Source organism: Xyrauchen texanus, chromosome 45 (assembly GCF_025860055.1).
Source record: "Xyrauchen texanus isolate HMW12.3.18 chromosome 45, RBS_HiC_50CHRs, whole genome shotgun sequence".
In the NCBI taxonomy this organism is placed as follows: Eukaryota; Metazoa; Chordata; class Actinopteri; order Cypriniformes; family Catostomidae; genus Xyrauchen; species Xyrauchen texanus.
In genome coordinates, this window is record NC_068320.1 from 25,465,651 (window position 1) to 25,493,284 (window position 27,634).

The 27,634-nt window shown below is 40.0% G+C and overlaps 1 protein-coding gene across 2 annotated transcripts; it reads left to right on the forward strand.

Annotated features, from left to right (window-relative positions):
• Nucleotides 1-27,198, forward strand: atxn7l1 (ataxin 7-like 1). 2 transcript variants are annotated; one of them, XM_052118571.1, is made up of 10 exons: nucleotides 1-108; nucleotides 7,409-7,482; nucleotides 8,597-8,780; nucleotides 9,477-9,922; nucleotides 15,121-15,203; nucleotides 15,316-15,560; nucleotides 16,335-16,521; nucleotides 16,954-17,075; nucleotides 18,032-18,701; nucleotides 21,288-27,198. In XM_052118571.1, exons 2-10 carry the CDS (start codon nucleotides 7,467-7,469, stop codon nucleotides 21,303-21,305), a joined length of 1,971 nt encoding a protein of 656 aa, XP_051974531.1. In that variant the 5' UTR covers nucleotides 1-108; nucleotides 7,409-7,466; the 3' UTR covers nucleotides 21,306-27,198. The 2 variants fall into 2 exon arrangements, with proteins under 2 accessions (XP_051974531.1, XP_051974532.1); XM_052118572.1 differs by lacking the exon at nucleotides 1-108 and adding an exon at nucleotides 5,324-5,589.
• Nucleotides 27,199-27,634: the final 436 nt, after the last annotated feature.

Sequence of the window (27,634 nt, forward strand, 5' to 3'; positions counted from 1 at the left end):
AGATGTGCTCTTGTATGGTCTCTTCCCAACTCATGAGGATTTCAAACCTGTCATTTGCGATGTCTGCAACAAAGCTGTTAAAGCCTCGGGACGCCCTGACTCATTACGGTAAGTGTGTGTTTGTTTAGAGTTTTCCAGACGACGATTCGCTGACAGTCATTTTTATTGGCAGTTAAAGCTGTAATGTGTCATTTCTGGGCTTTTAGCAGCACAAAATATGCTTTCAAAAGTCCTGCCCCTAAAACATGTTTACACTTTTTGGGGGAATCAACCTTTAAATGGTTTACTTAAATTTGCAATCTGATAAATGACACACTGCTCCTTTAATGCAGGATTTACAGGACTGTGCAAAAGCTTTAGGCACTTGAGAAAAATGTTGCATAGTGAGGATGTCTTCAAAAATAATGACATAAATAGTTTACATTTATCACTTAATGTGATACAAAGTCCAGTAAACATAAAAAAAGCTACATCAATATATGGTGTGAACACCTCTGCCTTTAAAACAGCCCCAATTCTCCTAGATACACCTGGACACAGTTGTTCTTGGTTGTTGGCAGATAGGATGTCCTGTCTATCTATTTCGGCTGTCTCAATTGCTTCTGTCTCTTCATGTACTCTCAGACTGACACGATGTTCAGTGGGGGGCACTGTGGGGGCAATGCCACCTGTTGCAGGGCTCTCTGTTCTTCTTTTCTATTTGCAGAAGTAATGATTGTGAGTCTAACATTTATATTTCCTATTGACACACTAAAGTAGCCGATATAAATAACCATCTTAAGACAAATGTGTTTGTGAAACATCTTATGTGCTTAAAACATTTGCTCAATACTGTATGAGCTTGTTTTTATCCGATCCTCATCAGATATGGAAAAATAGCACATGACATTTAATGGAGCTTAACACTTGTGTGACCTTCAGGACATTATTGTCTATTTCATTTGAGTTTTTTTCAATCATTTTGGCTGTTAATGCCAATGGCTTAAATTTAGCCGAAAGTGTTTATTTTGGGGGGAATCTTGATATTTCAATCTCAGTTCCTATAATACATTTAATACACTGTGTACACAAAATAGTTACACTCAGGACAAAAATATCCCCATTTGATCCCAGTGCCATTTAAAGCAGAAAATCATGAATTATATGATATTATGCTTTCATTCTGGAGCCACCTTCATAATTAAATTTTGTAATATTTTCCACCAAATGGCACCATTTTTCTCATATTTCACCTATGGAGCAAATACATGCTTTTCTCCTGTTTTCTGTTTGCTGTATTATAGAGCACCGCAGGCCAATTGATAAATGATGCAGCTAAAATTGTGTGGATGTGTTGTTATGAGATGTCAGAGTGTGTTTTGTATGTGTGTATCTAGAAATGTGTGTGTGTGTGTGTGTGTGTGTGTGTGTGTGTGTGTGTTGTGTATAAAACAACAGTGGCATTATGTAAACAAACTGGCATTTAAAGGGTTAAATTGAAAATGTATGAATATTTGGCAGTTTTGATCAGGACTGATGTTTGTTTAAAAAATTAACTAATGGAAAGTGGAAAATAATATAAATATGTAATATCATTATGACCGTTTTTGGAAGCGGACATTTTGGTCCTCGAAGGACCTCTGAGTAACTATTTTTTATTGATGCAAAAGGGTTAATACAGCGCTGTGAAAAAAATATTTGCCCCCTTCCTGATTTCTTCTTTTTTTGTGTATATATCTTATACTAAATTGTTTCCAAATTTCAAACAAATCTAACATTAAAACACAATCTGAGTAAAAACAAAATACAGTTTTTAAATGATCATTTTATTTATTGAAGAAAAAAGTTATCTAATACCAACTGGTCCTGTGTGAAAATGTATTTGCTCCAGTTACTACATCCCAAATCTGTGAAACTGCATTCATAATGGATTTCAGCTGGACTAGACACACTTAGACCTGATTAATTCCAGCCCTGTTCAATCAAATCAGCTCCTAAATAATTCCAGAAATGATGAGGAAAAAGGTCATTGAAATGCATCAGTCTGGGAAGGGTTACAAAGCTATTTCAAAGACTCTGGGACTCCAAAGAACCACAGTGAGAGTCATTATCTCCAAATGGAGGAAACTTTGCACAGTGAACCTTCCCAGAAGTGGCCGACCTTCATAAATTCCTCCAAGAGCACAGTGACGACACATCCAGGAAGTCACAAAAAAGCCAAGTAACTGCAGGCCTCTCTCTCGCATCAATAAAGGTCACTGTTCATGACTCCACTATCAGAAAGACACTGATCAAAAATGCCATCCATGGAAGAATGGCGAGGCGAATCCCACTGCTAACCCAGAGGAACTTTAAGGCTGTTCTGAATTTTGCCAAAACACACCTTGATGATCCTCAAACCTTTTTGAGAGAACGTTCTGTGGACTGAGTCAAAACTGGAACCATTTGGAAGACAGGGGTCCCGTTACATCTGGTGGAAATCAAACACAGAGTTCCACAAAAAGAGCATCATACCCACGGTCAAGCGTGGTGCTGGTCGTGTGATGGTGTGGGGGTGCTTTGCTGCTTCTGGGCCAGTGTGACTGTCAATTATTCTGCTCTCTACTAGAAAACCCTAAAGGAGAACGTCCCGTCATCAGTCCGTGAGTTGAAGCTCAAGCACAACTGGATAATTCAGCAAGACAATGATCCAAAGCATAGAAGTAAGTCCACCTCTGAATGGCCCAAAAGAAGCTAAATTAAAGTTTTGGAGTGGCCTAGTCAAAGTCCTGACTTGAACCCGATTGAGATGTTGTGGCAGGACCTTAAATGGACAGTTCCTGCTCAAAACCTCCAGTGTGGCTGAACTAAAGCAGTTCTGTAAAGACGAGTGAGCCACAATTACACCACAGTGTTGTGAAAGACCGATCTCCAGTTATCAGAAACGTTTGGTTGCAGTTGTTGCTGCTAAAGGTGGCACAACCAGCTATTAACTTAAAGGGGGCAGTTAGTTTTGCGAGTGATATATGTGTTTGAAAAAAATGTGCTGCAATAAAAAATGTATATATATATTTGAAAACTGTATTTTGTTTTATATTATATCTCATTTAAAGATCTAAAATAATTTTGTATATAAAATACACAAAAATGTAAGAAATCAGGATACTTTTTCACAGCACTGTATTTGCTTTTATTGAGATGCTGTCTCATTTTGTTGACATTTGTGCACTTATTATTGCTTTTAAGTGTGATATTCTAGTTGCTACGGTGTGTAATTGCAATGTATGCTTTGAGAGGTGTACTGTGATACAGGAAATCAGACTTATTTTGGTTCTTGTGGTGAAATGTATAGAAACACACAGGTGTGACATGTCCAGTACTGCAAATGATTACGCACAGTTAGTTTTTAATTTAGGGTGAATTATTTAAAGAGACAGTTCACACAGAAATGAACATTTTCTCATTCACTCTCATGCCATCCCAGATGTGTATGACATTGTTTCTTCTGCAGAACACAAAGAGTTTTGGGAGAAAGTCTCAGATCAACAATTTTTTATTATAAATTCTCCTCTCTACCCAGTAGATGGCGATATACATTAAAAATGCAAATGGACAAAAAGAATGTGAAAGTGAAAGTGGAGATCTATAGTAAAAAAAGACTTAAATATTGATCTGTTTTTTTCTCCCACACTTATCATATCCCTTCTGAAGACTTGCATTTAACCACTGGAGTTGTGTGGATTACTTTTATGCTGCTTTTATGTGCTTTTTGGACCTTCAAAGTTCTGGCCACCATTCACTCTCATTGTGTGGACCTTCAGATCTGAGATATTTTTCTGTGTTCAGCAGTAAAAGAAAGCCATACACATCTGGGATGGCATGAGAGAATTTTCATTTTTGGGTGAACTATCCCTTTAAGAAAATGTTTTTGTACTTGTTCGCTCATGCAAAACTCACCACCACAATTATTGGGTGTTTAAGACGGTTGCCAGGGCATTGCTAAGCAGTTGCTAAGGTGTTCTTAAACTTAGTGGATGACTTAATCACCAAGTCAACAGAGCCCACTATCATGTCTCATTAGTACAGCTAAATGGCAGAGAACTGAATATTTAGGTGATTTGCAAAATTAACATTCTTTTAGCCTGATCAAATGTTGTAAAGTACACATATTATTATATATTTATAATATAAGTTAATGATCTTGACGGTTCTCTGTAATGGCAGAATGATGCAGTGATAAACATATGAATGGCCTGTTTACGCCTCTGAGTTACACCTTCTTATGACACCATTTCGTGTAGCCCACAGTGACAGCCTAGTCTTATATTAGAGCAGAGATTTAGATTGTTAGCGTTAGCGGTCGATTGCTACTTTCTCACTATTATAATGCTGTGAATCGTTTCTCTTACATTCCTCTAGCTGAGAGCAAATTAAAGGGACAGTTCATAAAAAAAAAAAAAAAAAAATCTAAATTCTGATATTATATACTCATGTTGCTCAAAACCAGTATGACTTTGTCGCTTCAGTCTAACAAAAAGGGGTCATTTTTGATTGAATATCCTGTCTGCTCTTCTGCGGACTGGGCCAGTCAACCTGGGAAGTGACAAAAAATGCCAAAAGTTGTCCAATTGACTTGACCATGTGCGCTATATTCCAAGTCCTATGCAGTTATTCACTGATAATCTTCCTCTCTGTCGAATCTCTGAAAATGGACTGCAAAAGTCATAAGGTCTACAAAAACTGTGTATTAATGCCATTTGACGGCAGAAGCCATGCCTCGGGCCAAACTTGACTTGATGGCTCTGGAGTCATGTGACATGACACTCATTTTTATTTTCTGACCAAATCTATTGTTATTCAAAAATGCAGTTTACACAAACCAATTACTTCAATACACGTCTGCTATGATTATATTATAAGTTAAACATTCTTTATCAATGTTTTTCAATGTCAGTCTTTTTTGGCTGAACTATTCCAGAATGAGTTTGTATCAGTTTTATTTCTCTTAAAAGCCTGATGCAGTCTATGCATTATCGTGCGTGCAAGACAATATGACATCAGACAAACGTGACCGCCTTCTTGCGGCTGGGCATCAATTCTTTACTGGCAGCATGTTTTGTTTACTTTCGTTTTTGCGACTCTATATGATCCCTGCTCGTGTCCTGTTGGCTCGGAGCTGTCAGCTCAGTTTAGCTCACATCTGTCTTTGGTCTCCTGCTCGGACCACATGTGCTCACAGAATTGACCGTTGCTCAAACTTATGTACTGATCTCGCGGAAGGCCGTTGGCAGCATGCCCTCGCTCTTGCCCCCTGCTGGCTGCAACCGCACCTTTTTTTTTCTCAGTCTTTGGAAGGCAAGCAAGCTGTCGTCTCCTTCACTTCCAACCCTGTCTTCCCCTGCCGCCCCCCCTAATAACCGCCCATCTGCAGCTGCGTGGGCTGCGAGAGTGTAACGCAGGGGTCAACAACTCGCAGCTATTCAGCTCGTAACACTACAGCCCAGAAAGAGAGAGTGGAATGCCTGAAGCCATAGAGGAGGCATGCTGCTGTCTTGTGTTTTTCTCGCCTTCTCTTTCGCGTTCTGTTTTTTTACAAGTCTCCCTTCAACCGTTACAGAACAGACAGGCAGGGTAAGTACTGCTTCACAACCAACATGCATGTTTATTTAAAGCGGATGCTTTTGATCTCTTGCTTAGCTTTCAGTTTACACACAGACAGGCAGTGCCCGTACAGGTTTAGTTTCGCTTTAGGCTGTCTGAGAAGTGTGTGTGTGTGTGTGTGTGTGTGTGTGTGTGTGTGTGTGTGTGTGTGTGTGTGTGAGTGTGTTGATATCTCTGAAGTTGGACTAGGCCTCAGTAGTGCTCACCTTCCTGCAGTTGTAAGCCGGATGTAAACAAACGCAGCTCAGCTGGGCCTGAGCAGATCTCTGCTGGGGCTTCCTGTGGACTGTCAAGAGAGGGAAACAATAATTACTGACCACACACAGAGGGGAAGCTTATACACACATACACACATACACACACACACACACACACACACACACACACACACACACACACACACACACACACACGCTGAAATCTCTGTGTACAGAGTTACATTGATAATAAGAGTATAGTGAGCACAATATGATATTTTATATTTTTGGTCACAGGTTATGTTGTACTAAGGCCAACTCGCACTAATCCATTTGAAACCTTAATTTTTTTAAGTAGCTTTCCAAAGTTATGGAGAGCGGTCTCTTTGCGGTGAGGGATAATGTAATTCTAGTGTAGATGAGGGGCATAAACATCGTTAAATTAATGCGTTCTCAAACGATAGCATGTTAGGCTCGTCAACACTAATATGTTTAAGTTTGAAACCTCCGTTTTGGGGCCTGGGTATCTCAGCGAGTATTGACGCCGACTATCACCCCTGGAGTCGCGAGTTTGAATCCAGGGCGTGCCGAGTGACTCCAGCCAGGTCTCCTAAGCAACCAAATTGGCCCGGTAGAGTCACGTGGGGTAACCTCCTCGTGGTGGTGATTAGTGGTTCTCACTCTCAATGGGGCGTGTGGTGAGTTGTGTGTGGATCGTGGAGAGTAGCATGAGCCTCCACATGCTGGGAGTCTCCGCGGTGTCGTGCACAACGAGTCACGTGATAAGATGCGCGGATTGACGGTCTCAGAAGCGGAGGCAACTGAGACTTCGGCAATGAAAATGGAGAATTTAGAAAATGCATATAACCGCACACTTTGGAAAGTGATGACAATAGGAAACTTTTCCCCCTTTTTTTACACCACTCATCCACACCAAAATGACACTTTCCTTCAGAGAAAACGTAGCGTTTAGAAAATGCTCTCCATCACTGCATACTTACTGCATACAAAAACAATGACGTTAAGAAACTAAAAACTAACGTGTTCAAGCTAAAGCGGATTATTATGTTTTTATCCAGGTTTTGTGGATTTAATCAATTACATTTGTGGAGTAAATGAGTTTCCCTTTATAGTCTTGTGTTTCTACATTTTCTGATGGGGATTGTGGAAGTTTTGTGTAAGCCAAAAATGTTGCTGTTCCACGTTCGAGCCGATTAGGATAGCGACAGCTGTAGAGGCACCTACACCTAATTTACACACCTGACATATATTCAGACCAATAACGTTCAGTTACTCCTGCACTCAGTGCAGTCGGGCCATTGTATTTACGCTCTAAGCCACCTGTCACACTTTGTTCTGAGTGAGGGTCTCTCTGAAATCAGCTCTTTTGAGAAAGAGATTGAGAGAGAGAGAGAGAGAGAGAGAGAGAGAGTGGTATTAGAGAGGTGGTATTCTCTTTAAAAAAAAAATGAACAAGGTTGTTTTTGAGGTATTTGAAATGCCAAAAATCACTAGTTAATATATTGTACCCCCATGAATTGTGTTGTTGTGAATCATATGTGTGTTTGATCATGTTTCATTTGTAATTGCAGGTAGTTGGGGAACAGAACAGTGAGTAAAGTGGAGCGGACCCCACCGCAACCCAAAGCCATGCATAGCAAGAACCGTAAGTGTTTTAACACCTGTCCAGTCTTGTCTGTTTAATGTTTTACATGCAAAATCCAGCTACGATAATTCCAGTGATTCTATAGATTGACTCTATATACTAGTTCTTCTAGTGCAACATGCACTAGACCAGGGATTTTCAAACTTTCTCAATGCCATTGACTCCCAAATATAATAATATTCTGCAAGTCAAACCCCCCCCTTCCTAAAGTATGAACACAGCTATGTATTTTCATGTATAAAGAAGACCCAATATAAAGGCTTTATATTACCGTTGTACTAAAGCCAAAATAAATTCAAGGAATATTTAAGGTTCAAGATAAGTTTAATTTTACATAAACAATCTGCGGGTTAACATGATTTTATAAAACGCCCTTTTTCGCCTTTTTCTCCCATATTTGGAATGCCCAATTCCCAATGCGCTCCAAGTCCTCATGGTCGCATAGTGACTCGCCTCAATCCGGGTGGCGGAGGACGAGTCTCAGTTGCCTCCGTGTCTGAGACCATCAACCCGCGCATCTTATCTCGTGGCTTGTTGAGCATGTTACCATGGAGATATAGCGTATGTGGAGGCTTCACACTATTCTCCGCTGCATCCACACACCACGCGCCCCACCGAGAGCGAGAACCACTTTATAGCGACCACGAGGAGGTTACCCCATGTGACTCTACCCTCCCTAGCAACCAGGCCAATTTGGTTGCTTAGGAGACCTGGCTGGTGTCACTCGGCACACCCTGGGATTCAAATTCGTGAACTCCAAGGGTGGTAGTCAGCGTCAATACTCACTGAGCTACCCAGATCCCCCTAGATGAACATGTTGAACAGTTGCACGGCTTCTCGTTGTTATTTCAGCATCTCGCGCAGGGGTCCAAAAATACGAGAACACAATCTGGGGTTCAGCATTTTATTTTAAACCTGGAATTTATCAAAAGTTTTAGGATTTGAAAACAGTGAACAAACAAACATAGAAACACTGACATAAAATGATGACGAAATATTCTCTGCACTCTTTCTAGGTCACAAATGAAATAAACAAGCCTGGCTGATATACTTCTTAATTAGTGAGTTCTGATGGTTGTGCTACTGTGTGTATATTTTATATAATGATCTTCAGAGAGGAGACACTGTTCGCCCAGCAGCTCCAGAACCCCTTTGGTTCCTGTCAAGGGTGAGATGTCTGTGGGTCAGAGTGAAGTGGAGCCGCTGCCCTTCCGGATCCCACGTGATTATCCCCACTCCCGCTTCAGCAAGGCACCGCTGGCCGTCTATCCGCCCAAGGGAGCACGAGCAAAGGCCTGGTGGGTACAGCAAATAATCATACTTAAAAAATAAAAGATTTTCCATCTCTTTCTATGCAAAAAAAAAACAAAACATTGACGAAATTCCAGATAGCAACTACGCTGGCTACCACCCCTGGAGTTCGAATCCCAGAGCGTGCTGAGTGACACCAGCCAGGTCTCCTAAGCAACCAAATTGGCCCGGTTGCTAGGGAGGGTAGAGTCACATGGGGTAACCTCCTCGTGGTCGCTATAATGTGGTTCGTTCTCGGTGGGGCGTGTGGTAAATTGAGTGTGGATGCCGGGGTAGATGGCGTGAAGCCTCCACACGCTCTATTTCTCTGTGGTAACGTGGTCAATAAGCCACGTGATAAGATGCGCGGATTGGCGGTCTCAGACGCGGAGGCAACTGTGATTCGTCCTCCGCCACCCGGATTGAGGCGAATCACTACGCGACCATGAGGACTTAGAGCGCATTGGGAATTGGCCATTCCAAATTGGGGAGAAAAAGACTTAATTGCAAACTAGTTAAGTTGTGGAAAAGAAGTCAAGCAATGTCATTCTGGGTTAAAATAGACAAAACTCCTATTCAAAATAACCACATAATAAGACTGGACCGTACCAAATGTAATAGTTGAACAGAGTATTGACCGTTGAAAAACTGAATATTCGAGGAGGGTGGGGGGACACATCACTTATGTCTCTTTTTTTCTGTAGTGTTTCCTTACCTGTGGTCAGTCTGGAGAAGATGCCGTGCTTCAACAGATCGGAGAGTTCGCACATCAAAGTCAGCTCCACATCTCCCTCGGCAGGTTCTTCCCTTTCGTTCTCTTTTTCCACTTCCTCGTCTTCTTCTCCATCGTCTGCTCCTCTCAAATCCTCCATGACATCACCAGCATCACACAAGAGCCAGGAGAAAACTGTTAACGGTCGTGGTCCTGTGACTCCTCGCTCCACCACGCCTCCTTCACTGATTGACAGGCGGCCCAGCCCGTCACGGTCACCCTTGGAGAAACGAGCCGCCCCCATTCCCTCACAGGAGAGGAGACCTGCAGCCTCCACGTCTCCGTCCTTATTGGGCAGGAGGCCAACAGTCCAGCCCTCTTCCCCAGACAGGAAAATTCAGAATGGAGCCAAAGGCGGGAGACACAGGAGAGTATCAGGTGAGGAGCAGATAGTAATGTAGAATAGTAGTTTTAAGAAATTCGGTTAAAATTGTGAACTTCTGTTTTGTGCTGCATTTATGGTGATGGATGAATAAATAAATGGATGTTGGATGAATAAATAAATGGATGGATGGATGGATGGTCAACCAATTTGTGGCCTAATGTTGACTACCACAAAAAGTAATTTAGAAAAAATAAAAACAGCAAAAGTCGAGGTTACACTGAGGTTCATACAATAAAAGTGAATGTGGCCAATTTTTTTAGGGTATAAACACCAAAATGTAAATAAAGCTTATAATTTTATAAAAACACTTGGATTAATTCTTCTGTTATAATGCATGTATTATTTGAGCTGTAAAGTTGTTTAAATTGTCATTTTTATGGTAGTTTCAGGTTTTTAGGGTTTGTTGACATTACATTGTCATGGTAACAAAGTAAGAAATTTACATACATATCCTTTATGTCTTGTAGTTATACTTTTGAAAAAGTGAGAATTTTTATGTAAAAACATTTGGCCCCCATTCACTTCCATTGTAAGTGCCTCACTGGATAGATGGATGGATAGAAATATGGATGGATGGATAGAAATATGGATGGATGGAAAATGGATGGATGGATAGAAATATGGATTGATGGATGGATGAATGGATAGAATATGGATTGATGGATGGATATATGGATGGATGGATGGATAGAAATATGGATTGATTGATGGATGATATAAATATGGATTGATGGATATAAATATGGATTGATGGATATAAATATGGATTGATTGATGGATGATAGAAATATGGATTGATTGATGGATGATAGAAATATGAATGGGTGGATAGATGGATAGAAATATGGACTGATGGATGATAGAAATATGGACTGATTGGTGATAGAAATATGGATTGAAGAATGGATTGATTGAAAGACACAGAAACGTTAATTTAACCTTACCTGTTGGATTGCCAGTCATGGCGTCGCTGCATTCATCAGTAGTTTCGGAGGAGGACTCGTGGTGGGCATGTTCAAGGAAGCTCTGTGGCAGGAAGACGCTGAGAGGACGACTGCACCGGCTCGGTCTTGCAGTCAAAGACGGTGCAACTTTCTGCTCTTAAGTTTATTCCGTGCACTGTCAAGCACTTCATCAGATTTGTCGTGTTCCCTGTCTTGGCAGCAATTATCTTATCGCAAATATTGCATCGGGCGCTGTTGGCATCGAGCCCTGTGAAATGTAGCCACACTTTTGATATTTGACACATCTATGATATCTATGGGGGTTGGGACGCATACACACTACAATTCATTCGGTGCATAAAATGTATCGAACTCGATACCCAGCCCTAGTTTTAATTACACCATGATGTGTTTGTTTATGCATTGTACGATACAATATTTGTTTACACCCCTAATAGATTGATAGGTGGTTTGATGGATGAATAGAAATTTGTATCTAGATGGAAAGATTGATAGATAGATAAGAGAGCAATTTAAAGCAGATTAAAGACCTTGTGTGGGTTTGTTTACATTTGCATTTTTTGAGAGTTGGCCTGTTTAAACATTCCGTCAATGTAAATCTATGAAATTTTGGGAATTTTGATCATCCGTTACAGAAAACCATCAGTTAGTGGAGTCATAGCTGCCTGAGTCAGAACAGTCTGAAGGTCTGTACCAAGTTTGTTGGCCTCTTGATAGCTGTAAGAGGAGTTAGATTTAATAATTTTGGTCTTTGTTTAGGGTTTTTGAAAAACCCTAAACCCTAAATCAAATCAAAATCAAATCACTTTATTGTCACACTACCATGTACACAAGTGCAACAGTAGGTGAAATTCTTGTGTGCAGTTCCGAGCAACATAGCAGTCATGACAGTGACGAGACATATACCAATTACAATAAACAACATACTTACACAAAACAATTTACATATCAAATGTACACATACTTACACAAAACAATTTACAAATCAGATGTACACATACTTACACAACACAATAATTATATACAATGCAGAATATAGAACAGAATATACAATACAATACAATAAGTGGGAGTATATGAAATATATATGTGTATATATATATATATAGCAGTTGTATTGAGGAGAATATGTTGACAGTCCAGTGTGAGATTATAGATTAATAAAGTGCAGTGCTAATTATTGATCCTGATAGATCAAGAGTTCAACAGTCTGATTGCTTGGGGGAAAAAGCTATCATGTAGTCGGCTGGTGCGGGTCCTGATGCTGCGATACCGCCTGCCTGATGGTAGCAGTGAGAACAGCCCATGACTTGGGTGACTGGAGTCTCTGATGATCCTCCGAGCTTTTTTCACACACCGCCTGGTGTATATGTCCTGGAGGGAGGGAAGCTCACCTCCGATGATGTTCCTGGCAGTTCGCACCACCCTTTGCAGGGCTTTGCAGTTGTACGCGGTGCTATTGCCGTACCAGGCGGTGATGCAGCCAGTCAGGATGCTCTCTACAGTGCTGGTGTAGAACCGTGTGAGGATGTGGTGGTTCATTCCAAACTTCCTCAGCCGTCTCAGGAAGAAGAGGCGCTGGTGAGCCTTCTTCACAACGGCCTCAGTGTGGACGGACCATGTGAGTTCCTCAGTAATGTGGACACCGAGGAACTTGAAGCTGCTGACTCTCTCCACCGGTGCTCCATTGATGGTGATGGGGCTGTGTTCTCCGTCTTTCTTCCTGAAGTCCACAACAAGCTCCTTGGTTTTACTGACGTTGAGGGAGAGGTTGTGCTCCTGACACCAGCGTGTCAGAGTGTGCACCTCCTCTCTGTAGGCTCTTTCATCATTGTCAGTGATCAGACCTACCACCGTCGTATCGTCAGCAAACTTAATGATGGCATTGGAGCTATGTGTTGCCACACAGTCATGTGTGTACAGGGAATACAGGAGTGGGCTGAGAACACAGCCCTGCGGGGCCCCAGTGTTGAGGGTCAGTGATGAAGAGATGCTGCTGCCCATTCTAACCACCTGACGTCTGCCTGACAGGAAATCCAGGATCCAGCTGCACAGCGAGCTGTTTAAGCCCAGAGCCCGGAGTTTCTCATCAAGCTTGGAGGGCACTATGGTGTTGAATGCTGAGCTGTAGTCTACAAACAGCATTCTCACATATGTGTTCCTTTTTTCCAGGTGGGAGAGAGCAGTGTGTATTGTAGATGCAATGGCATCATCAGTGGAGCGGTTGTTGCGGTAGGCAAACTGCAATGGGTCCAAAGAGGGGGCAGAACAGAGCAGATGTGATCTCTGATTAACCTCTCGAAGCATTTGCTGATGATGGGGGTCAGAGCAACAGGACGCCAGTCATTTAAGCATGTGATTATAGCTTGCTTCGGTACAGGCACAATGGTTGATGTTTTGAAGCATGTGGGGACTACAGACAGGGAGAGGGACAGATTGAAAATGTCCGTAAAAACACCAGCCAGTTGATTCGCGCACGCTCTGATGACGCGGCCCGGAATGCCGTCTGGACCCGCGGCTTTACGGATGTTCACCCGTCGGAATGATCGGGTTACATCCACAACAGAGACGGAGAGTGAATCAACCTCTGTAGCGTCAGCAGCGAGTGCTCTCTCCGCGAGGGCGGTGTTACTGTCCTCAAAACGAGCATAAAATGTATTAAGTTCGTCCGGGAGAGATGCAGCGGTGTTCATGGCGGAGACTTTATTCCGCTTGTAGTCCGTGATTGTGTTAATTCCCTGCCACATACTTCTAGAGTCAGTGGTGTTGAACTGGCCTTCAAGCTTGTGCCTGTACTGGCGTTTAGCTGCACTGATAGTGTTACGGAGGGCATAACTGGCTTGTTTACGCTCCTCCGTGTTAGGAGAATTAAAAGCGGAGGTCCGCGCAGTGAGTGCCGCGCGAACATCGCCGTTAACCCATGGTTTCTGGTTGGGGTATATCCGTATAGTTTTGGTCGGAACAACATCCTCTACGCACTTCCTGATGAAACACGTTACGCTGTCAGCGTAAACCTCGATGTCGTCATCAGAGGCGGACCGGAACATCTCCCAGTCCGCGTGATCAAAACAGTCTTGTAGCGCAGAGTCTGATTGGTCCGACCAGCACTGGATCGTTCTGAGGGTGGGTGCTTCCTGTTTCAGTTTCTGCCTGTAAGCGGGCAGAAGCAGAACGGAAGAATGGTCCGATTTGCCAAATGGGGGGCGGGGGAGGGATTTGTAGCCTTCCCGGAAGGGAGAGTAACAATGATCCAAAACCCGGTCCCCTCGTGTGTTGAACTTTATGTGTTGGTGGTATTTTGGGGCGATTGCTTTGAAGTTGGCTTTGTTAAAGTCCCCGGCAACAATGAACGCAGCCTCAGGGTGCGCGGTTTCCTGCTCACTTATACACCCATACAGTTCCCTGAGTGCCCGGTCTGTGTCGGCTTGCGGGGGATGTACACAGCTGTGATGATAACCGCTGTGAATTCCCTCGGCAGCCAGAATGGTCGACACAGAAGCATGAGATATTCCAGATCAGGAGAGCAAAAAGACTTGATGAAATGTACGTTCCTCTGATCACACCATGATTTGTTGATCATAAAACATACACCACCACCTCTGCTTTTACCAGAGAGGTCTTTCGCTCTGTCCGCTCGGTGCACGGAAAAGCCCGTGATTTCGATGGCCGAGTCTGGAATCTCCGTAGACAGCCAGGTTTCTGTAAGGCACATAACGCAGCAGTCCCTCGTCTCTCGTTGGAAAGAGATCCGCGCTCTCAGCTCGCAGAGTTTGTTGTCCAGAGACTGAACATTTGCCAGTAGTATACTGGGTAGCGGGGGTCGATTTGCACGACGTCTTACTCTGATGAGAACGCCGGCTCGTTTTCCTCTTTTCCTTCTGCGTTTCCGCGGCCGAGCAGCACAGACAAAGGGCTCCGCCGGCGTGTTTGTAAACAGCGGGTCGGCATTAAGGAATTTGAAGTCCGGTTTTCGATGTGTGATTGTAGAACTAATGTCCAAAAGCGTTTGTCTGTCGTAAACAATAAGGCAGACAACATCCAAGACAAAAAAACAAAGAACTGTAAACAAAACAAACAATAAACCGCAGTGTTGTAACGGAGCTCGCAACGCAGCAGCCATACTCGGCGCCATCTTGAGTCCCTATGTGGCTTTGTCAAGCATTAATACATAAGTCATGTGTTAATGGTAAAAACTGTTTTTTGTTTTGTTTTGTCTTGTCGTACAGGGAGAGTCTTTGATCCTAATAAACACTGTGGAGTTTTGGACCCAGAAACAAAACGGCCTTGCACTCGTTCTTTAACCTGTAAGGTTGGTACGGTTACATAAAATAGGTTTGCCCGTGTGTTTGTTTTGTACTTTAGTATCTGAATGATCGTGTGGCTCTCTATATAACTATATAATGTGTTCGTTCATGTTGTAGACTCACTCTCTGACCAATCGGCGAGCGGTTCCAGGACGGAAGAATGATTTTAACATTCTTCTAGCTGAGCACAAGGGACGGGCGAAGGAGAAGGACGCGGGGCAAAAGAAGGACGTTCAAGCCAGCAGCCAATCAGTGCAGATGACACAGTCACATGACACTGCACCCAGCCTATCCACAAGCTGTTCAAACAGCAAGGCCACTCCCACTCTGAAACTGCGGCTGGCCAATTCTCACATACACAGGTATGCACAACTGATTGCATGAGAATGTTTCATTTGTTTCAAATCCCCTTATCATGTTTGTTAAGGTTTCTTGCTCCAAAAACAGTTATAATATACACCGATCAGCCACAACATTAAAACCACATGCCTAATATTGTCTAGGTCCCCTCGTGCTGCCAAAACAGCACCAACCCGCATGATATTCATCTCAGCACAATTGTACAGAGTGGTTATCTGAGTTACCGTAGACTTTGTCTGTTTGAACCAGTCTGGCCATTCTCTGTTGACCTCTCTCATCAACAAGGTGTTTCCATCCGCAGAACTGCCGCTCACTGGATGTTTTTTTTGTTTTTGGCACCATTCAGAGTAAATTCTAGAGACGGTTGTGTGTGAAAATCCCAGAAATACTCAAATCAGCCCATCTGGCACCAACAATCATCCATGCGATTATCTAATCAGCCAATCATGTGGCAGCAATGCATAAAATCATGCAGATACGGGTCAGGAGCTTCAGTTAATGTTCACATCAACCATCATAATGGGGAACAAATGTGATCTCAGTGATTTGGACCGTGGCATGATTGTTGGTTCCATTAAATTCCCATATTTTGGTGTCATGAGGGGACTTAAACAATATTAGGCAGGGGTTTTTATTTTGTGGCTGATCAGTGTGTGTGTGTGTATATAACTTTGACTGAGCGAGCCAAGTTAAGTGCTTTTTCATTCTCTGAGGGGAAGTGGAGGTTTTGGATGTCATTTAAAAAAATAAAATAAAAAATAAAAATACCTCTGCAGAGTGTCTGGTAGTGGCGCAGTGGTTCTCAGCTCGACACCCATACCCCCTCCTCCTGAATCCGCACCCAGCTGGCAGAGATGCAGCGCAGACGCCCGTCTGTCCAGCGACGAGGGGGAGACAGATCTACCTGAGGACTTGGAGAAGCCGCCGTGGCAATACTCAACACATCACCCGCGACCCATTAATGTGAGCTGAACAAGACTCGTATTACACACTGACATACACAACAACATCCCCTGAAACAAAGTTACAAAAAGTCCCATGTTTACGTGTTATAGAGTGCCATTGAAGCCCCAGAAAGTATTTGGACAAAATATACTTGTTAGGGATTAATGGAAAGGAGGAGGCGAGAACTGGCTTGACGATATAAATAATAGTTTAATAAGCAACTTAAACAAAAAGACAAACACACAAAGGTGTCGGACAGCTGCCCGTAACTCTCTCTCTGTCCCACTGCAGTCTCCGGTCGGCCTTTATCCCTCTCTGAGGCTTGATTAGCCTGATTAGGGGCCGGGTGTGTAGCATCACGACCCAACCCCGCCCTCCGCCCTGCCACAATACTGTAATTATAAAAACCATCTGAATGACATTCTCTCTCTTTCTCCTGGTGTCGGTTAGTGTTGTGCGTTCAGCAGTCGGTTGATGGGGAGAGGTCACTACGTGTTCGACAGACGGTGGGACCGGGTAAGGCTGGCGCTCCACTGCATGGTGGAAAAACACGTCAACTCTCTGATGTGGAGGTGATCATCTCACATACTTTTACACCTTTGTCTGTCAGCTAGCAAACATCTGCTTCATGTGCGGTAAATATGTGGATGGGAGAATTCAGTTCATTTAATTGTTGTTTTTGCATCATAGAAGCTTTTAATTTGGGTCAAATTTATAATAATTTAATGTTAATTTTATTTATCATTATTGTAATACATGTTTTATTACTACTATGCTGCTACTAATAATAATATAATGAAAAACATTCAATCGTTATTTTAAAAACATTGTCATATTTATAATAAATAAATGAAAAACAAAACAAGTTTATAATTATTTAAATAAATGTTTTATTATAATTTATTGAAAAACAATTGTCATTACTTTAATGCAAACCTTAGCATTATTTTAATACATTTTAATTATTAATATTAAAAATAATATATTGAATATTGTAATTGTTGAAATGTAAATCTGATTTTGATTCATGCATTTTTATTATTAATAATAATTTGAATTAAATAGTTTTAATGTGAATTGTATCTATTATTATTTAAATACATCTTTAAAAATAATATTAATAATAATATAATTAAAAAAAATCTCTTTACTGTAATGCAAATTAGTTTTCATTATTTTAATTTGTTTTTACTATTATTAAGTTAATGGAAAAAAATATGTTTTTATTAATTATAATTTAATGAGAAAATTCTCATTACTGTTAATCTTAACATTATTTTAATACATTTGTATTAGTAATATAATTCATATTCTCATTTTCATTATTTTAAATAATGCATTTTTGCAATTAATAATAATTTTATGGAAAAATAAATTAATTAATGTTATAATGCATTAGTGCTCCACAGAATTGGCTTCATTTCTTCATTATAGCTGGAAGTTTATTATTTAGGATTGTATTATTTAGGATAACATGCCATAGAGCTTCCTACCACAGACTGATGATGTCATATCCTGTTTGTCACAGGAAAGTCCCCTTGGCTGTGGAGAGCAGGACAAGTGCTTCACCCTGCCCGTCTGAAGTGTCTCCACTTGGCTCACCGTTTCTCCCCAACCACACAATCACGGCTCCTCTGGACGGGGTGTCTGTGCTCTCCTACTCCTCCACTTTACAGCACAACGGCGCGGGGGTGTTCTGTATCAGGGACCCCGAACCGGGCCCCAAACTGCAGCGAACAAAACCAGCCAAGCCGCTCAAAGTCTCAGCGGAAGGACCAGGACCTAAAAAACGGAAACCGCCCCTCAACTGTGAATCCGGGGCTTACCGGAAAAACAGTGGAAACAGCTACCATCTGCCACTGGGTGCAGCAAACATCAATAACGGAACTGCGGCACTTAGCGTGCAGGCCAAGCCACGGCCCAGCGGACAAGGCCCAAGGGACCAGGACAGGTACGGTGGTGTGGATTTGTCTCTCCCTCAAGCGCTCACTGGGGATCACGGGGCCATCTCATCACAGAGTCCCCTGCCATACGGCTCATCTGATGGGAGGAAACGCAAGAGTTCTGTCTGGAGTGTGGGCAGCGACAAACCCAGTAAAACCACCAAATCGGCAGCACTGGACGCACTTTTGAGGAAAAGCAGCAGCAGTCTGTTGTCGTCGGCCGCAGAAACACCCCACAGCACCCTCTCTAGACAAGTACGCTCCAACACATCCATTTAAAAATAAAGAAATAAAAAGAATTTGAACTTTGTAAAGAAATTAATACGCAAAATTCCCAAATTTTGACCGAAATTTTCACTAGATAATGTAAGTGAACAATTCCAAGCGGGTTGATTCTCACAAAACATGTAAAGAAAAATGTCCAGGTGATATTTAACCCAAAATCAACGAAAAAAATTATTTATATTAATTATTTACAATTATTTCTCTATATAAAATATCATATAATTACTATAATTTATATATATATATATATATATATATATATATATATATATATATATATATATATATAATTATATTTATTTTAAGAAAATGTATTTTACCTCCCAATTCTCATTACCGTAACAGTCATTTTGTTCTGTAATACTGTAATACATTACTGTACCACATCTGGATGTTTTACATTTGACCATTCCCATGGTTTTATTTATTACAGTACAAGAAAGAAATGTGTGAATGTTTTATTTTTAATTTCAATTTGGATTCTCATTACCGTAACACAGAATAGCTGTAAAACACAACAATGCTTTTGTAAAATGATTCTCAATGAAAATCAAAGAGAACAACTATGATGTAAAAACACTTTACAATTTAAATAATGAATCATTTATTGTTGCGGTAATGAGTATCATAATAACATTATGAGTATCATAATGAATGAATGAAATTATTTTTTGCATTGCGGTAATGACGATTATTGGGTAAAATGAGTGTAACTCATGAAAATTATGCCACATTTAAAAATAAAAAAAGTTACATCTCTAAAAATAGGTATAATTTGCTTTATGTACAAATTGGGGCTGTCAATTGATACAATGTTTTAATCGAATTAATGACATGGTGTCCCGATTAATTAATCACGATTAATCGCATATACAAATATTTGCTGAGAAAGCCCCTCATATAACAATAACTCAATATATAATGATTATACATATTTATATCAATATTTAACTATACATATTTACCTTTAAATATTTAAAAATTATATATTAAAAATAACAAAATATTCAAATAATTAAAATGAATTACATTCTTGTAGCAGAAGAGTTCATCATTGATAAGACGATACAAAAAGCAGCTTTAGAATACAATGTATTGTTTACTACCATATTATTGATCATAAGTCAATCATTGATCAACAGTTCACAGCAATCCATTACACAAGTGAATTTGTCAATCAGTTCGAGATTTATTATGAGGACTTGTTTAAGGACCCGTCAATCTACACCTGCGTCAGACATTTATTTTTATTTTTTTATTAATGCTTACAAAACGTATAAAAAAATAAGTTTTGTAAGCATTAATATATTAAAACAAACAACAACAAAAAGGAAAATAAATAAATAGTTTAAAAAAATATCAAATTGTTTACATATTTCAATAGACTTAACAGCTTTCTTGTTACTAAAATTGGAAATTGTTATTAGGTGTTGCAGAACCTCTGAATTAAATATTAAATCTATTGGTTTATAACCACCATGCTTACATTTATAAATACTAAACTTTGCCAACAAAAGCAGAACATTAATCAAATAATATTCCTTATGAAGAGACGTGTCATAGCTAAATAAAACAAATAAAATATTTTCAAAACAAAGTTGAAAGCTGGGAATAATATGATCTCTAACAATCTTGCAGAAATCAGAGCAATAGCAAGTCGAGTCGGGACAACTCCAAAATAAATGAAAAAATGTTTCCTCCTGCAGACCACAAAATGTACAGAATATATCAACATCACAATTAAATCTCTCTACAAGAACATAATTAGTGAGGTACTTATAAATAAGTTTGAAGGAAATTATTCGTGATTAAATATTTATGAGTAACTTCCAAATGCATCTCAATCCAGCATCAGACATGCTTGTGTAGCGTCTCGAGTGCGTTGCATCATAAACATAAAATGTTTAAGTCAATGTGTCAAGTTAAATATAGTTTAATATTCAATCTTTAAACACATCTTGAGATCCCTTAGTTCGCATTTGCTCTCCATCAAGTGTTTTGAACGCAAGAACGTAATGCATGTTTGTGTTGTTGCTGCTGAAGTTTGTTTTCTTCACTGTATAAACTGTGTGTTGCTCACACAGCTGAAATTTCACTTACTGCCCTCTGGAGTAAACAGGTGGTACTACAAGCTTGCATTTCTCAGGAATCTTCTTTATTATGGTCTGGGGAAGTGCGATTATTTGCGTACATTTTTGTAAAATTAATCGCACTGAATTAACGCGTTAAATCGGCAGCCCTAGTAAAAATATAGTGTATTATTTGTTCATTTTAATTTTGGAGTAAAATATGAGATTGTCTTGTATCGGTTTTGTGAGAATCACCCAGGAAGCCTGTCAAAAACAATAAAAATAACAGAAAAATCTCTTATTGGTTCATCTCACTGCAGCATTGTGGGTAGTGTAGTATTTCAGAAATATGGTTAAATCAATATCCCTCATTTAAATAATCGAAATTTCTCATTTTTACATCAGGAAACGTACTGTTGTGCTTTGCTTCATTTTGCTCAATTCTTGCCTTCATTCACACTAACCACAAACCTTTTTGTGTTTTTAGCCCAAGGAACCTCACTGATGCTGTGCGACAACTTTAGCATATCATGTGTTGTTTTCGGGCTGTAGGACAACGGAGACTCCGAGCACTGTGTCTGTCCTGCCTTTATTCCCCACGGCTGCCTCTCGACACTTCAGTTACATCATTTCCTTTCTCATTTCCTAAAGAGCTTCTTCCATACCGCATCCCATTAGAAACTACTCTTCTATGAGTATAACAGATCCATAGTTTCCTGTTAAAACAAATGACAATATTTCACAAACTGCAGTTTCACACAATTTCAGATTGTCTTGTTCGTCACAAACACGTCTCAGACATTCAGCGATGCACGTATGGAGTTTGGAAATCGTTAGTTAGCGACAATATGGAGGAGAACCCTTCAGACTCAACCGTGTCTCTCTAAAGTGCACTTAACTTCACGCCTGAGGAGGAAAACAACGTTTCAACCAAGGGAATATTTTCAAGACGCTTTTTTTGGGGAAGCCGTATTTTTTCAAGCGGATGAATTCAGGCTTTTGAGTGTTTCGTTTGAACAGAAATACGAAGTCAGGACTCGCACCCCAATTGTAAAGCAACTAAACCAGTGATTAATTTTGTTGAGTAATTTATGGTTCTTTATTAATTTTCTAACTGACCTAAATAGCGCTTCACGTGTTAAGCAGAAGTATATTTGTATGCCGTTTTAAAAGTTTAAAGTCTTATAGAGACCCTGATGTTGGAAATCTGTACATATCTTTTATTATAAATGTTTGTTTTTTTTGTATTTATTGTTAGCATCTTTAAAGAGGTCAAAGTATTGAGTGGTTTCTATCGTCCTTTAGTCATACGTACAGTATATTCATAAGTCTACAGATGGTTTGTTATGAAAGGGCCTAGCTTCCTTATGTACCTTTAATTCTCTGATGTATTTTTTTAAAGGAATACGAAGCGAAATGATGTTCCCACAGAATCCCAGGAGCTTTCTAGAGGAAAAGTACAGTGGCGGTTTTGGCAATCAGCACAGCTCTGTAGCCAGGAGGTTGCCAATACTGTTTCAATGGGGTCATAACTTAAGTGTACCTTTTAACTTCTGAAATTTAGACTTTCTCGAGGAGTTAAGAGAGAAATGTTTGCTATTGTTCAGCTGAGCATGTAGCAAACATTCTACAGATCAGGATTTTCAAACTCCTTGATTTATGGAAGTATGGGATATATGGACTTTACGAGGAGAAATAATCATGTGTGGTTGCATACTGTGCAAATACGTTACGCTCTGTGATCTCAAAAACCCAGCGTTTGTTTGCTGTGACAGCTTTTAGCCCCATAAACATTATTATTACCATGTTGCCTTGCTGCCAATGCAAAACTCTCTGTAGGTCAGCTACCAGCTAGAAACCAACCTCGGATCCCTTTCACATCACCGGTCATGGGTGAAGTGCTTCCATGTGGAGTTGGCGCTGGCGCTGTAATGTTTATTTATGTGTAACAGCACCTCATGCTTAAGGTTAGAGGTCAAGACAGCTGTGACATAACCCCCCAAACTTTTGCCTTTTCCCATTGCATGTCAATCCTTAGATATATGAGGCCTATTATTCAATAAATTGTCAGATATGGTGGCAAGAATAAGCCTTTAAACCCCTTTGAATGAGCTGGTTTTCTGCATTAATTGGTCATTAAATGTGATCTCATCTTCATAAAAGTCACAAGTATAGACAAACCACAATGTGCTTAAGCTAACAACACAAACAAGTATAATATTTCATGTCTTTATTGAACACATCCTATTAAACATTCAGAGTGCTGTGGAAAAAGTAAGTAAACCCTTTGATTTAATAACTGGTCGATCCTCCTTTGGCTGCAATAACCTCAACCAAGCATTTTCGGTAGCTGCGGATTAGACCTGCACAACGTTCAGAAGATATTTTGGACCATTCTTTATACAGAAGTGCTTCAGCTCACCTAAAATCTCAGGATGTCTCTTGAGGTCATTCCACAGCATCTCTATTGGGTTAAGGTCTGGGCTCTGTCTGGGACACTTCACTTTTTGAAGCCATTCTGTTGTGAATTACTTCGATGTTTAGGGTCATTGTCCTGCTGCATCACCCAACATCTACTGAGCTTCAGCTGGCACACAGCAACCCTGACATTATCCTGTAGGATGATATCTTGATAAACTGTTGATGGCAAGCAGTCCCAAATCATGATGCACCCTCCATCGTACTTCACCGTTGGGATGCTGTTTTCATGTTGGTATGAGGTGCCGTTTTTACGCCCTACATAGAGCTGCGTGTTCTTCCCAAACAATTCAACCTTAGTTTCATCAGTCCACACAATATTTTCCCAGTTGCATTGTGGAGTGTCAAGGTGGTATTTTGCAAGCATCATGTGCGCAGCGGGTTCCTCCGTGGTGTCCTGCCATAGACATCATGCCTGTTTAATGTTTTCCGTATTGTAGACTCATGAACAGAGAAGTTAACCAGTTCCAGTGATTCCTTCAAGTCTTCAGCTGTCACTCTAGGGTTGTTTTTACCTCATTGAGCTTTCTGCGTAGTGCCCTTTGGGTCAACTTTGCTTAACGGCCCCTTTTAGAGAGAGTACCTATAGTACTAAATCAACTATCATTTATAGACAGTTTGTCTAACTGTGGACAGATGAATATCTACACTCTTGGAGATAACTTTGTAACCCTTTCCAGCTTTATGCAAAGCAACAATTCTTGATCGTAGGTTCTGAGATCTCTTTTTTGTGATGCACGGTCCACGTCATGCATCTTCTGAATAGCAAACTCAAAATGTTTGAGTGCTTTTTATAAGTTAAAGTAGCTCTAACCCACACCTCCAATCTCGTTTCATTAGTTGGACTCCAGGTTTGTCAACTTCTGACTCTAATTAGCTTTTGTTGATGTCATTAGCCTTGGGGTTCACTTACTTTTTCCACAGCACTGTGAATGTTAATGGGATATGTTCAGTAAAAGATATTAAATATTATAATAGTTTGTGTGTTAGCCTAAGCGTATTGTGTTTGCCTATTCTTGTGACTTTGGTGAAGATGAGATCACATTTTTTGACCAATTACTGCAGAAAAACAGCTATTTCCAAAGGGTTCACATTACTTTTCTTGCCATTGTGTTTATATATATATATATATATATATATATACACACAAACACACACAGTTGAAGTCAGAAGTTTACATACACCTTACCCAAATACATTTAAACTCACAATTCACAATTCCTGACATTTAATTGTAGAAAACATTCCCTGTCTTTGGTCAGTTTGGATCGCAACTTTATTTTAAGAATGTGAAATGTCAGAATAATAGTAGAGAATTATTTATTTCAGCTTTTATTTCTTTCATCACATTCCCAGTGTGTCAGAAGTTTACATACACTTTGTTAGTATCTGGTAGCATTGCCTTTGAATTGTTTAATTTGGTTCAAACATTTTGGGTTGCCTTTCACAAGCTTCTCACAATAAGTTGCTGGAATTTTGTCCCATTCCTCCAGACAGAACTGGTGTAACTGAGTCAAATTTGTAGACCTCCTTGATCGCACACGTTTTTTCTATCAGATTGAGTTCAGGGCTTTGTTATGGCCACAACAATACCTTGACTTTGTTGTCCTTAAGCCATTTTGCCACAACTTTGGAGGTATGCTTGGGGTCATTGTCCATTTGGAAGACCCATTTGTGACTGAGCTTTAACTTCCTGGCTGATGTCTTCAATATATCCACATAATTTTCCTTCCTCATGATGTCATCTATTTTGTGAAGTGCACCAGTCCCTCCTGCAGCAAAGCACCCCCACAACATGATGCTGCCACCCCCCATGCTTCACAGTTGGGATGGTGTTCTTCAGCTTGTAACCCTCACCCTTTTTCCTCCAAACATAACGATGGTCATTATGGCCAAACAGTTACATTTTTGTTTCATCAGACCAGAGGACATTTCTCCAAAAAGTAAGATCTTTGTCCCCATGTACACTTGCAATCTGTAGTCTGGCTTTTATATGGCGGGTTTGGAACAGCGGCTTCTTCCTTGCTGAGCAGCCATTCAGGTTATGTCTATATATGACTCGTTTTACTGTGGATCTAGATACTTGTCTACCTGTTTCCTCCAGCCTCTTCACAAGGTCCTTTGCTGTTTGGGATTGATTTGCACTTTTCACACCAAACTACATTCATCTCTTGGATACAGAATGTGTCTCCGTCCTGATGGCTGTGTGGTCCCATGGTGTTTATACTTGTGTACTATTGTTTGTACAGATGAACGTGGTACCTTCAGGTCTTTGGAAGTTGCTCCCAAGGATGAACTGGACTTGTGGAGGTCCACAATTTTTTTTCTGAGGTCTTAGCCGATGTCTTTTGATTTTCCCATGATGTCAAGCAAAGAGGCACTGAGTTTGAAGTTAGGCCTTAAAATACATCCACAGGTACACCTCCTATCAGAAGCTAATTGTTTAAAGGTTGACATCATTTTCTGGAATTTTTCAAGCTGCTTAAAGGCACAGTTAACAGAAACAATCGGTCTGTAAACAATTGTTGGATAAATGACTCATGTAATGCACAAAGTAGATGTCCTAAACGACTTGCCAAAACTATAGTTTGCTAATATGAAGTCTGTGGAGTGGTTAAACAATTAGTTTTAATAACCTAAGTGTATGTAAACTTCTGACTTCAACTGTGTGTGTGTGTGTGTGTGAACGTGTGTATATTTTCAGAGTAGAGTATTTCGAGTATTTGGACTGCATCAAAATATGGCCTTACAACAGTGTTTAAAAGAAATAATGATCATGGTAAGTGGAAATAGAAGATCCCCTTGATTTCACATTGACGTTAACAATGATTTGGTCTAATAGTGCCACACGTCTCAGTATACTAATGTTCAACATGAAGTTTGCTGAAGGAGACATCCACCAACTTAGAAATGGTTTAGAAATAAATGAATGTGCTACTTTAAACCGTTTCTGTTATCCGCCATGGCATAGCAGTACTCTTTCGTTTTGTTTACTGCTTTTACTTTCATTTATGTTTTAGTTTAATTGTCTTGTTTGTTTGTTTTTGTTATTGATTTGTACTTTTTAAAATCATTGTGTTAGATTTATTAATTCATTTAGTTTTGTTCATTTAAGTTGTTTTGTTTGATTTACATTTTTTTGGTCATTTTATTCATTTGTTTTTATTTTGTTCACTTTTATTTGTTTATTTGGGAGTCCAATGATACATATTGAACTCGCCTTGACCCACATGCAAAACACCATATTTCCTGCGAAAGACACGTTTCTTGCTTGCACATAAAGGAAAATGCCTGAAGCAATATGAATTAATTCTTCTGTTCTCCATTCAGTCACTGCTTTGTTCATAACTGTAACTGATAACAACATGTATTATTGCGTCAGTGTGCATACTACTACTATGCCATTATTAGTGAATGTCTGTAAATAGATTATTTGACATTACACTGCATAGGCAGCCGTGTTAATAAGGTTAAAGACTGCATACAATGCCTACCCCTCTGAAAAAAAGCTTATTTTATCCATATGTTTATAGAGGTATTATAAGGGACACCTTGAGTGCTTAAATGTGACCCAGCCATATAAATTGTAAAGATTTCTAAGGCCTTATTTTTATACTTGGACTATTCTTAAAAGATCTAAATCTCACACAGGAGGTATTATAAGACAATGATCTCATTCCTAAGACGAGCATCCGTTTCCTTTATAAAGTGTGTGAATTGTTGTCCCTATCTGTTCTCAATGATATAGATGTGTATTTTCAGGTTTGATATTTTCAGTTCAGCTGTTACAGAAATACAATTACAGTACATTCTTACCTGCTTTCTTGCATTCTTGAGTTGCATTGGTGTCTCTGTACCGAGGGTTTATTTAAAATGCTTAATACAGAAAAGGTCAACTGGGGTTGCTCTCGTGTGAATAAAGGGAATGGTTGTATCCTCTTGAGAAGACCCCTTTACCTGTTTAAATGTTGGGATATGTGTTATGCATTGGTTGCCAGATCAAGGAGTCATTGCCTTAAAAACCAGTGCAACATGTTAGATAAAGCCTTATTGAAACATCAGATAAACAGATTTATATTATATGCATTGGTGGTGTAGTGGTCTAAGCACATAACTGGTAATCTGGTAATCAGAAGGTTGCTGGTTTGAACCCCACAGCCACCACCATTGTGTCCTTGAGCAAGGCACTTAACTCCAGGTTCCTCCGGGGGGGATTGTCCCTGTAATAAGTGCTCTGTAAGTCGCTTTGGATAAAAGCATCTGCCAAATGCATACATGTAAATGCATTGCATACTTTAATATTAGCTTTTAAAATATTACAGCCATGCAATTATCTATATTTACATTAAAAAGGGA

Coding starts and splice junctions, on each gene's coding strand:
- atxn7l1 (XM_052118571.1), top strand. Junction 8,781..9,476: donor GGAGCACGAGCAAAGGCCTG/GTGGGTACAGCA, acceptor TTTTTTCTGTAG/TGTTTCCTTACCTGTGGTCA. Junction 17,076..18,031: donor GTCAACTCTCTGATGTGGAG/GTGATCATCTCA, acceptor TGTTTGTCACAG/GAAAGTCCCCTTGGCTGTGG.